Source organism: Dermacentor variabilis, chromosome 3, assembly GCF_050947875.1.
Source record: "Dermacentor variabilis isolate Ectoservices chromosome 3, ASM5094787v1, whole genome shotgun sequence".
Taxonomy (NCBI): Eukaryota; Metazoa; Arthropoda; class Arachnida; order Ixodida; family Ixodidae; genus Dermacentor; species Dermacentor variabilis.
Window position 1 is genome coordinate 127,057,057 of NC_134570.1, and position 12,901 is coordinate 127,069,957.

Consider the following 12,901-nt stretch of genomic DNA (forward strand, 5'->3'; position numbering starts at 1 on the left):
ATGGACGCTGCATCGCAAACACCATATGACGGCGATGACGTGATGACGAAGACTGGGGATGACTAAGCTGGAACGACCAGGATAGCATGATGATGACGGCAGGACAATACCCGAGGAAAACTGTCTGAACACGACGCAATGACGACGATGGCTAAGAATGGCCGCATAATCACGATCGAAAGACGAGAGCTCGATTAGAATAGAATTAGGAGAATGAAGTAACGTCGATGGAACAGTGAAGGCGGTGTGAATAGGACAGCATGATGACAGTGAGAATCCATTTGTAAAGTGATGACGATAGCGAGGAAACATCATGACGATGATGGAATAAGGATATTGGTGTACCGGCGACTATGTGACGACGACAGCATGGCGAGAGTGGGATGACGAATATAAAAGGACGGAAGGATCGCGATGGCATCGCAAACATGTATGACAGAGAATGCATGACGAGCAATGACTACGACTCAATGATGATATAACGACAAGAGCGTGAGGATATTTAGGTGATTATGAGGGTATGACTACTATATGCCAACGATCCTGTGGTACCGACGGCATGACGAAAACCGGATGTCGAGTTGGGAGAGATGCCAATTGAAAAACCGCAAAAGGACGATGACGAAAGTAGGGCAATTATCCATGGTGATTGTATAACGAGGATGAACCGACGACGGCAGCATGATGAAACTTGGAATGAAGGCGATGCTACGACAATCACTGCATTAACACCATGAGCGCATACGTAAAGGTCTTAGCTATCATATGAAATGAGGCATTGGGTCAGCGTAGAAGCGTGACGATGACGGATGACGAGAGTCAGATGGCCAAGCTGATAAAGAAAACACGACGGAATGACCCTTACTACAACACGACCACAAGGACATGCCGGCCCAAGAATTTTGCCAATAGGCATGTAAGGTATGTGCCGCTCTTAAATGAACGTTTTTGACGTCAACTTATGTAACTAGATACGCTGAATTTGGATTTTTCACCTCTATAATGATGCAAAAGATCCTTTAAATTTGTCCGACGCTGAGAGGAATCGAACCGTCGTCACAAGGTCTGCTCAAGGACGGCAGCCCAACACTTTCGCAAGCTGAACCAAAAATTTACTGGGTACAGGCCACTTTTCAGTGACAAGATGAATGTCCTTCACACCAACGCTATAGCGAAATGCGCCCCCAAACAACTGGACATGTGGAACTCTTCGGCGAACCACTCGCCAACTTGGGTCACGCATAACGCGCCACTGAGTGCGCCGCTAGCAAAAGAACAATTCGCTGCGTTCGCGCGCGCAGGTGCGCCACGCTTTTAGACTCAGAGGCCGCGCACGGACGTCTCGAAAGTGCCGCTGATGGCCCAGCGGGTCGAGAAGGAAGCGTGTGAAAGCAGCTCAGTTGCCGCATGACACACTTCTTTGCATTCACACGCACCCGCGAGCTTTGGATTTCTGATGCCACGCAGTAGGCTTTGAGGCGGCCGCGCTAGATGCCACCGATAGTTCTAAAGGAAGCCTAAAAGAGGAATTTCGCCGAAATGCGCGCTTCTTACATAGCTCGCTTCCATAGTGGAAATACGTTGTGTCATTATATCGATTGCATACTAGCGTATTGCCGTCGAAAGCCGTCGTGAGGTGGGTTGTGCAGTAATTTCCTTCTTTTGCTAAGTTTTGCAGAAGGTACAAGGCCACGAATTGTTTAACTTTCTCTTTCAGAAATTTTAAACATAGTAATGGACATGCTATGGTCTTAGAATGATTGCTCTAACCGCTAAACACTTGACAGTTCTGCCATCAACAGTGCTAAAAATTTTGTTGCGTGATGTCGTAAGGAATTACGGCAGAAAGCAGCTGAGGATGAGTGTCTAGATTAATGCGATGAATCTTGAATCAAGAAACACCCCGTATTGACACTTCAGAAATAACATATGTATGAGCTGTGTAATGCAGCCAAGCCCTGCCCGCACATTCTTGTGGACAAGTCGTGCCTCACGGCGGCAGCAACACAAAGTTCGCGTGTGGCGGACATTTGAATATAAATACCGAGAAGACTGTTGGATATCTGTGACGCTCGTATGATGATGCCCTGCAGGGCAGATATGGTAAAGTAGTTTTTTTTTTTTCAATTGAATAGTCGCATATGCCCAGTGTGACATACCAAATGACTCAAGCTGGTTCAGCGGCAGCAGCGCTATAACGTAAAACTATTCCCAACTTGTCCATTCAAATTCTGCAATCAGCCCTACGCTATTGGTCAAAAACTTTCTTGGACCGCCCCCACTTCGCCGAGCAGTCACGGGACGTCACAAAAACCGCCATAGCTCCCCATCTAATATGACGTGTGCACACTAATTATGCATGATTTGAGCGAAGAAAAGCAAAATAGTTGTTTCCGATTCGACGTCTTTTCGCCGTTAGCATTCGGCTATTGGTCAAAGGCTTTCGGGCTGCATCCAATTCACCTGCCTCTTACGCAACGTCACAGAACCACAAAAACTCACCGCGTCAAAGTGACGTGTACGCGTTAAAGATGCCTTATTATGCCCAACAAAACTGAGTTTCTTTCTGAATAGCCGCAGGCTGCCCCGTTCCGAAAACTAAAAGATGGCTGCCGCCGATCACCCAGGCACTGGCTACTCGCACCTACCGGAAAGCATGGGTTTATTTGCGTATAATAAAACTTTATGCGTGGCCGTGGAACGTAGCGTGGCCGTGTAACTTTCGGCACGTTTAAGACCTCGTTCTGCCAACTCTTTTTTTGCTGAGGATCCATTTTAGCGTCATCATTAAGCTTCTGTTGCATGCCGCCGCGATTTTCAATGAACCATCGCTAGTTAATTAAGGGAAAGCGGACCAATCGCAGACGCCGGCACCTCCCACTTCGTCCGGTTATCGATTGTCAGTGAAGTGGCTCGGTCCCATCAAATCCCTCTCCTCTTGAGCCTGCCCCTCGACTCATGTCAGCCAATTAAATAAAACACGTCGCTCAGCGTAGGCAATGTTATTCGTTTTTGAAGCAAGCAGAAGTGACCTCCTATGAACAAGCAGAGAGTTTAATTGGTCTGGTCAGACAACCCTGCGGGTGACCGCCCGATGCTTGCCTCGGCGGTAACGCAATTTTGACGTCAGGACATTGGAATATAAACATTTTCGAATAGTTTTACGTTATAGGGCCCCAGGTTTCAAACAATGATCCCTCGACACTGCAACCTGATATACTACCAATGCGACCATAAATCACACCGCGACCAAGGGGCCTTAAAAGAGGTTGGACGCGGACGGACGGACGGACGGACGGACGGACAGACAGACAGACGGACAAACGGACGGACGGACGGACAGACAGACTGCGATCTGGGTGAAATTCTCAGCGAGTGCTCCTTGCGCTAAAATTTCATGGCACAAACATGCCGTATTAATGTTTGTGGCAGAACGTTAAAAATTTTTTAAAGACAATGTACAATCTTCAAACTTTCTAAAAATTGTTTTTCAAGATCATAATAAATTAAGCTTAAACCCTGGTACATATTCTGGGATGCAGTCTAGGCAGTCTCTAACGATGACAAACTATTTAACAAAGATTTATTCCCAGCATTCGTTCACAGCGAACTACGCGAGTGTTACATCGATTGTGGCCTGTCCGTCCACCTAAGGTAAAGACAAGGGACGACCCTGTCTACTGAACAGTTATTTTCTGCATAATACATCACGAAAATGGCCGATTCTTTTTTCATTCGCTCGACAAAAACAAAGAAAGAACGAAAAATGCTTGCTCGTATATAAGATTCTAAATTCCTAATTGCTAAATGATTATTCTAGCTTAACAATTCCAGTTACTCGACACTTGAGATGAAGGGGGCTTAAATAAGGCCGGGGCAGCCTGAAGCACATTTGGAACACCGTTTCGAAAAAGACATTGTCAGTAGATACAGTTTGCCTTCACCCTAATTCGTGTATTCCAGCGATGATGCACTCACTGCCGGCCAACGCCTCCGTATGTATGGCCCAAATTTCATAAACTTTCGTCGCCTAAGACGAAAATTACTATGTATAGCTTTCGGAAGCTACGTGTTATGGGTTCTGTGAAACACGCAGCCTCTCCAGTGTTTAGGTTAAAAACCTTAATGAGGCAATTACACCTGAACACATGGCCGAAGTGCAATTTTCTCTACTCGGGGGTGCTCTTCTAATATATTGTTGTTGTCTTGTGACAAAACTGTTTAGCCAAGTTCTATGACACAATACTCATGAAAATATTCAACCCAGTAACTAAGGATACGTGTACACCCTTAACAAAAGATTTCGAAAAATTCCCCAAATTGCCTTTTTTGTAGGATAATTGCTATATCTCAACAAATAAAGTCGAGGCGTACAAAGTATTATGCATTGTAACGCACAGTCCGCCCTAAGGTGCTGTGAGAAAATCTTCGCTCTCAGTCAATTTGGGCTAATTTAATATTTTCTCAGTATCATTGGTTGCTCTCAGTTTACAATTCGAATGCCGCTAAGGCAGATAAACCTGTTTTCGCACAACCTGTCTTTGAAATTCATTTTTAGACTATAAATGCCTTGAAGGTTTTGAAGATTATTTGCAGCGGGTCGCCTTTTTTGACTGGTGCGTTTGACATCAAAGCACCTATGGTTTTACTGAAGTGTGCAGTGTAATGAACCATCACTAGCTTGCGGTAAGCAATGTCCCAAAATTTGCGGAGCAATTCTTTTTCAGGCATGTAGGGAAACTAGTGAAGCAGTTCCACGTACCTGACGTAACGTATGGCTTTGTGTAGTTGCCGAGGAAACGAATTTCTATATACTTAAGGAATCTCTTCTTGCTAATCGCAACATGTCGAACTGGAAAATGAAGAAGACAGAAGATTCAAAAACAATAAATATGATGAAACATAAGCTCGTCATTTTGTTATATTCCAGCTGCAGTGAGGAGGTATATGATTACGAGGCTCTCCAAGCGCCAGAAATAAACGGTGACCCATTTGGCGTGTGACATGTTAGACGCGGTCATACAGACAGATAGCCTCAGAAAATAGAAAAGCAAGAGCAGGGATCACGCATGAATCGAGAGTTCACAGACGCGCTGTGCTCGATGGAAAATTCCTAGACCTCTGATCAAGAAGAACTTTCATTAGCTATCCAAACTGTGCGTAACATCGTTCGTATTTCTCACGCAGACAAAGAAATTATTGCCCACAACAGTGCACCGCCATCCTCAATCTCACGAAGCAGCTCACAATGAAAGCGGCTGCAAAATGGTAATGAAAAGGCTTTATACTACGTCTACCTGGCTGTCCATAACATTCGCTTCTTGCTGAGGGTCTTCTCTCGAACAACCAGAGTGACGACATAAGTCACATTAATTCCACATGAACCCTTCAATGAACAGCTTGTGATCGGCTTTTCGCTGTTGTGCCAATAATATGGTCACTGGTATTTAGCACACTGTTGTGGCAGCCCTTCATTCGCTGCCCCAGCCATTTACTTTTTTCAACTTACTAATAATTCCTTTCCTTCTTTGTTCGTAAATTGGTTCATTTGAGCTATCTTTGAGACATTAAAAAAAGTGGGCAACAGATCCAAATCGAAAGGCGCATCTTTGAAAAAAAAGGCGTTGTTGTATAATAAACAACCACATTTGTGACATAAAACCATGGCACGTACGCATAGGAGACATGGCGGTGGGTGCAAAAACAAAAGGGAACGAAATCGACTGCATCTACCTATGTTCGAGTGCACACAGCATGTGTTCAAAATACTGCAGAGGAGCAGCCGTGTCATGCTGCGATTGCGTTGTCTGTCAGGACACTGAATGTCTAGAAGCTGCATAAAAAAAACAAGCATGGTTTCTCCACCTAAATCGAGAGGCGCCAAAGTTGGACATTTCCTGGTGCTTGGGAGATGCCTGACTGCAGGTGGAAATGAAGAATGTTTAAATGAATTTTTCCTGCAATAACAATGCATCCCACCAACAATATCCAACACTCTCCTATTCGCGCACGCTCGGCAGCCTTGAAATTAATGAACAAACAGATTTATGCACTAAAGACAAGCGCGCACTGCGCAGGCTGGTGTTCAGTGCTGTGCAGAGTTTCGTTCATTGTGGACTCATTTATTTATTTATTTATTTATTTATTTATTTATCTATGTAGGTATGTTTTATTTCCTCAATTTTAGAAAAGGCCAGAACCTCATTGTCCAGGCAGACACGGCTAAAGTTCGAGAAAATGTCTGACTTCTGCATTGCACAGAGACAGCAAAGTAGACGATACAGTGCACAAGGAGAAAAACAAAACAAAATATAACAAGCACTTAAATACACCTTACCGGGGGTCAGGTGTTAACGTACGTACAATAAGTGAGTGCTTGAGAGCTGTGGTAGTAGAATACAAAATCCTAAATGAATATTGCACATCAATTCATGAACAACGCAAAATTTCGCAGACATTGTTCGTTTCGTATTACTCAGCTAATAGCTATAGAAATATCGTAATTTGGCATGTCAGCACTACAATCCCCTGAATAAATTTTGTTTAGACTTATAGAGATTCCGTGTCAGAAGAACTGGGATAAAAATTTGCCTTCAGGAAAGTGCGAGGTACTAGCGGTGGCCGAAGCACATTTCGGATGGCAACCTCTCCCGTCTCCCGCTAAAAACACCTGCCTGGAAGCGAATGGCTACAGTAAATAGGAGGCCAGTCATATTTTTTTTACATGGACATTATTATTGTGTGACACAAATAGAAGCTTTTGCATTGCCGCGTCAATCTTATGCAACAGAAGACCACCCTGCTTTTGTGAGTTCTTACGGAAAACAAAACAACGCAAATTGCCGTAATTCTTGGACAGAAATAGCATCATATCTCATTGTTTCAGAAGTGAGGTTGTTGCTTTCGACTTTCTCACTGACCTAATTGCACTAGTGGCATACCTGTGCCGCATGACCTGTTTAGATTCCGATCAAGCCCAATCCGCTTTGAAATACTCAACTGCGATTGGCTCCATCGCTCAGCTTGCGCAAAGGCGCCAATCACAATCGAGAAATTCGATCCAGAACGGGCTTGATCACGATCAAAAGTGCGCAGTGTGATACCTGTATTATATACTGTGCCACATGGACTCCGCAAAGATAACCTGATGTTGCGGATGTGAATTCTGTAAAATTGTAGTGCTTAACTACCCTTCGAATAAGCAGATCAGTTCAGCCTACACCACTTTGTTCTTGTTTTACGAATATTTGTTTGTACATGGTGGAGCTTTTTAGGGGGATATAGGAATACTACGACTAATGTGCAAACACAACTTTGTGCTAGAACAAGAATAAAAGAAACTAAGGGTCCGCTTTTATGAGTCATATCATAATAAGCCAACAAACAACGGCAATAAGAACAGCATAGGGAATACTTGCCTGTACTTACCAATTGAATTATAGAAACGCTACATTAATGAGAACGAAAGTGCATGAAAGAACAATTGGCCGTAGGTGGGGCACGAACCCGCGTCTTCGCATTACACTCTAAAGAAAGCTTACACCCTTTGGGGTGTATATCTGCCGCACGACAATAATCGTCATCTGCCTTGCTTTCTTTCATTTCTTGAAAACGCCGCGTCCGCTACTTTCCTTTCGACAATGCTATGTCATACTGATAACGCGCATGCCGTCCGTTACTGGGAAGTACCGGGCTCGCAGCTTTAAGGAAAGGAAATGCGGACCAGACAGATGGCATTTATTGTTGTGTGGCAAGGTACCACTCAAAGGGTGTAAACTTTTCTTCGAGTGTACGCGTGCGGTGCCCTTAACGATGAAGCTACCGCGGCTCCGTTTTCCCATCCACTTTCTGGGGTATTAATGTTTGTCTACTACAACTAAACCTGGGAGTGTCAGCCAGCACCACACCTCACAGCATTAACGGTGGATGTGGAACACCGTTTTTTGGTCGCAGGCGTCACGTATACGCGATTTTGTTTTCTTTAGGTGAAGGCAACTGGCAAGCAACCTCAAATATACGCCTGAAGGCGTCAGTGCTGCCGGATTCGGGGCCCCGCTATGTAACGAAGGAGAACAATGGAAGCCGACGGCCCGATGTTTAATAGTCATGCCACAAGAAGCCACTAAACGGCTCACTAAACGCTCCGAGGTTTAGTTCCAGTAGGCAAACATAAATACCCCAGAAAGTGGATGAAAATTGGCGCCGCATCACACGCGTAATTTTTTTATCATTTCTTTAAGTCACTTAATGACTACATGTAATTTCCCGTATGCTGTCCTTGCTGTCTTTCTTTTTTGGCTTCTGATCATCTGATAAATTTGTACGTGTAGTGAACGCAAAAAAATTGCTGAAGTGATGCAAAATAACACGAATCTGAGTTACGCAGTAATGCGGATATAAATACTGCGATTTATGCTTAAACTTTGATCCAATCTAAACAAAACATTTTCACCCGGTTCTTGTTACATTCATAAAGAAATGGGGTGGGGGACCGAAGCATTGGCTTGGAAATTGGCATGTGCAGAGGGCTTTAATTAAGCTAGAGATTGTTCCTGTTACGACTGCCCCTATCAAACGCTAAATAGCCAATGGTAGGAAAAGTACAGGAAGCACTCTTTCTGAAAACCGGGAACTCTAACAAGACAGCGTCGCCGCCTAAGCACACGGTGCAGATTTAAAAAGATCCAAACTTCAAAAAAGGTAAATACGATGCTAACAGGTCCTCAGGACAGAGAATTGCCGCGTTTACACTTAGAATGTGAAAACACACTTTCGTCGAGGAAACACACCTTCACGGGATTTTATTTACAATGTTCAGTACTTTACCGCCGAAGGTCTTATCTTTTATTTGGAATATCTGCCTATATGAAAATGATCAAGGTATCTAATTGTTAGGAAGGTCTTGTTAGGAATATCATAGGAAGATTAGGCAAGAAAAATAATATAAAGGCTTATGTCACTACATGCTAACGATGCTCGCTCTGAGAGAATGACACGTAAGAGGTTGCTCGAAGCAGCGCTTGCGCTATCCACGCTACTGTACACACCCTGAAAAAAAAAAGCACGCGAATACGTCTCACGTTCTCTTTCGTATCCAATTATTTTCAAGGCCAGCTGCGTGTCTTCAGGTGCGTTGACACCATACCGCTGGAGATGACGTACGTAGTAGTCAAAGTTATCACTTTCGCTGGGCCGCTGAATCATCCATTCCTCTTGTTCTTTGCTGTACTCGATCTGTGGATGAAAGCGAAAGGAAGATGTCTCTAATAGTTCCAAATTTCACTGCCACGGCGAGGAAACACGCGCCAAGTTAACGCAACACCTTGCAGCAACGTATATGTCAGCCGCTGGAAGCGAAGCCCTAGGCAAACAACAAAATAATTTGGCACTCGTTTCTAGCTCTTCATGATCCGTTGAGATCCCGTGCCTCTCGAGGCTATAGTTGTCGTGCAGCGTTTATCACCGTTTTGGAAAGGGACTGTGCGCAACAAGTGAGAAGAACGCTCGTAAACGTTATGAGCTTTTATTTTTCTGGCAAAATGAAAGTTGCACCAATAGTAAGGACTTCCGAGACGATAGCACTCTGCACGCACCAGGGATTAAATAAGGCTGTTCCGGAACTCCTCAACATATGAGAGTTAATATAACTCTAGAGGAGAAACTGACGATAGCGTCCGTGCATTGAAATCGGCAACAGTAAGGGCATCCGCATGTTGCTACTTTATGCGCAGGCACGCATACGCAGAATACTAAAGGCGATTCAGACGAGCAGCGCCACGAACGCGATATGGAGCCTCCGTCAGTATAGTGGCGTCATCTAGTTGAGGCGCTTGCATACACACCATTTCTAGCACCGTAAATTTTGAGTCCTAATCCTATAAATGGTCATCGGGTCTGTAAATAAAATGTACACAATGAACTCTGCGCTTTCTCCTAACTTACGTGCTACCTGCAAAGGCCCTTTGTTCCGGCATATTTTGGATGTTTTAAGCCTAAAGAAAATATAAAGTAGTGCGGGCGCCTTCGCAGTTGATGCTTGTTTTCCTCAGATTTTTCACTTGAGTCAGCACACTAACTCTAAGCCGCCAAACCTATAGCGCGGTATTGAGTTCTCACGCGGCAGGACAAAGCATGGAAAGTAACAAGATGAGAGCCGTGACTATACATTGCGTTAAAAGAAACAATGCACGTTTCAACATGCAAGAAAATCATGCTTACAAACTAGCGCACAGGAAGCCGCGGAGGAGTGCGTAAAGTAGTCGGTAGGTACGGTGTAAAAGTCAAGTTGTCTACTGGCCATAAATTATTAAATTCATGCACTCAGTTGAAAAGACGGTTGAGGGGTTTTATGTCAAGCGTAACGATAAGTTTGTAGAACGATGTAAAAAAATTATTTGCTAGATTTTCTCTTAGCTATGACAGCTTTAGTACAGAGGAGCTTGGTCATTGCATAAAAGTCGATATAGCAATTAACAATCACTGACCAGTGGAACGTAGCCGTGTCACAAATATATATATATATACTATGAAATTCAAATAAAAGAAGTCGTAGTTTCTCCTGGAAGGTGCAGCATCGATTGCGATAGAAAATTCCTAGCCAGCTATACGACGCAAGGGTAGTAGTGTTTTTCGGCCGTATAAACTTGGAAACTTTCACTTACTAACTAAATCAACAAGCGGGGTGTCATGCGTGCACAAGTAAACTTCAGCACATGTCGCTCAATGACAGCAGAAACTCGCGGCCCAAGATAGAAAGAGAGACACTATTTATTAGAAAAAGATTATTTCGCCGGCGCGTATACAACCGCTGGCATGCTACTCTGTATAGGGACGGGGAATGGGATTAACAGATTCCAGAGGAGAGTTATATAAAAAGAGAAGAAGTGAGGTAGCACGGCAGCAGCAGCGAGCAAATTCATTCCTTTTAGCACTATTGTATACACCTCTAATTTTCTTTATCTACCTTGTACCGCTGCCTATGTCTGTAATGGGTTCGGTCGTATCAGTCTCTCCCCTGCTTTCTTTCTACCAAGACTACCTCGCGTGCGCAAATGAGTAAATCGAGGAGGCAGCGGGAGGGGGGGGGGGATGAGGCAGCCGCATTGTACTCTGGGCCGCTATAACGTAAAACTATTCCAAACTTTTCTATTCCAATTCTGCTATCAGCCATCCACGATTGGTCAAAAACTTTTTTCGACCACCCCCACTTCACCTGTCTGTCACGCGACGTCACGAAAACCGCGATACGTCCCCATCTGATGTTATGTGTGCAGACTGATTATGCATGATTTGACAGAAAAAAGAAAAACAGATGTTTCTTATTCGACCCCTTTTCGCCATTAGCTCTCGGCTATTGGTAAAAAGTTTTCGGGCTGCACCCACTTCACCTGCCTGTCACGCGACGTTACAAAACCGCAAAAACTCACCGCGTCAAAGTGACGTGTACGCGATAAAGATGCATTATTATGCCGAACAAAACTGAGTCTGCTTCGGAATAGCCGCATGCTGCCCCGTTCCGAAAGGAATAGAATATGGCTGCCGCCGATCCCTCAGACGCTGGCTACTCGCACCTGCCGGAGAGCATGGGTGTATTTGCGTATAATAAAGCTTCGTGCGTGGCCGTGTAACGTTTTCGAGCACTTTCGGCACGTTTACCCCCTCATTCTGCCAACTCTTCTTTGCTGAGGGTCCGTTTTAGCGTCATTCTTGAGCTTCCGTTGCATGCCGCCGCGATTTTCGACCAGCCACCGCAAGCTAAGTAAGGGAAAGCCGACCAATCGTAGCCGCCGGCACCACCCTCTTCATCCGGTTATCGACTTTCAGTGCAGTGGCTCGGCCCCATCGAATCCCTCTCCACTTGAGCCTTCTGCTCGCCTCTTGTCAGCCAATTAGATACGACAAGCCGCTCAGTGTAGGCAATGTTATTCGTTTTTCAAGCAAACAAAAGTGAGCTCCTATGAACGAGGAGAGCGTTTGATTGGTCTGTTCAGACAATCCTGCGGGTGATCGCGAGGTGCTTGCGTTTGTGGTTACGCAAATTTGACGTCAGGAGATTGGAATAGAAACATATTGGAATAGTTTTACGTTATAGGGCCCCTGGCAACAACAGTGTACAGCATTTCCGATATGCTGAGTGCAGAGGTGTGCCAACGGCTCATGCGTCTGGTGTTCTTGCCGCTCAGTCTGCGTTGAAGCGATAGAGAGCACGAACTTTCGCTTTCTGCTGCTGCCGCGCTTCCTTACTTCAGCGTTTTGACAAGGAGTTTCCACAGTGAACGAGTCTGATTTGTTCTTGTTTACTTGTGCACGCTAACACCATGCTTGTTAATATAGTTATTAAGCTAATATTTCCGAGTTTATACGGCCGATAAAATTACTGCCCTCACTTCGTACCGAAGTCTACTAATTTTCAATCACAATAAATGCTTCGCCTTGCGGACAAAACCGCCACTTATATTGTTACACGTCTGCACTGTTGGCAGAGCCACAGTACATTCTTTTTGTTTTTGTAAGAATGCTCAGTTTAAACTTTTGAACTTGTTGTGATAACACTGTGAGAGTCAAAAAAGAACGGACGTTTCGAAGTTAAAAGTAAAGCTACCACGAAAATGATTGGAGAGAGACTTGACAGGTAAAATCCATGTGCTCTGTAAATACCAAAGAATTGCGACTGAAAACCTTGAATTCTCACAAAGTGCTATACAATCGTTGAATTAAATGTCTTCGAACAGAAGGGGCAAGACAATATGCTATAGCCGAAAAGCGAAAATGACGACTCCAAACAGAATGTGAAACTCTTGGAAAGCATGCTATTGAATTTGATAAACGGGTCACAAATCTAGATCAGTACTCGATAAACGGTATTTTTAAATTAAAGGTGTCAAGAAGCGCGAGGCTGAAC

At 44.4% G+C, this 12,901-nt stretch overlaps 1 protein-coding gene across 1 annotated transcript in view; it reads right to left on the reverse strand.

The window, feature by feature from the left end:
* Positions 1-6,222: 6,222 nt before the first annotated feature.
* Positions 6,223-12,901, reverse strand: part of LOC142574735 (uncharacterized) — a 78,618-nt gene continuing 71,939 nt past the window's right edge. Inside the window, exons 5-6 of the mRNA XM_075683758.1 lie at positions 9,081-9,234; positions 6,223-6,248 (exon numbers count right to left, since the gene is read on the reverse strand). Coding sequence (XP_075539873.1) covers positions 6,223-6,248; positions 9,081-9,234 — 180 coding nt within the window. The remainder of the gene's footprint in view (positions 6,249-9,080; positions 9,235-12,901) is intronic.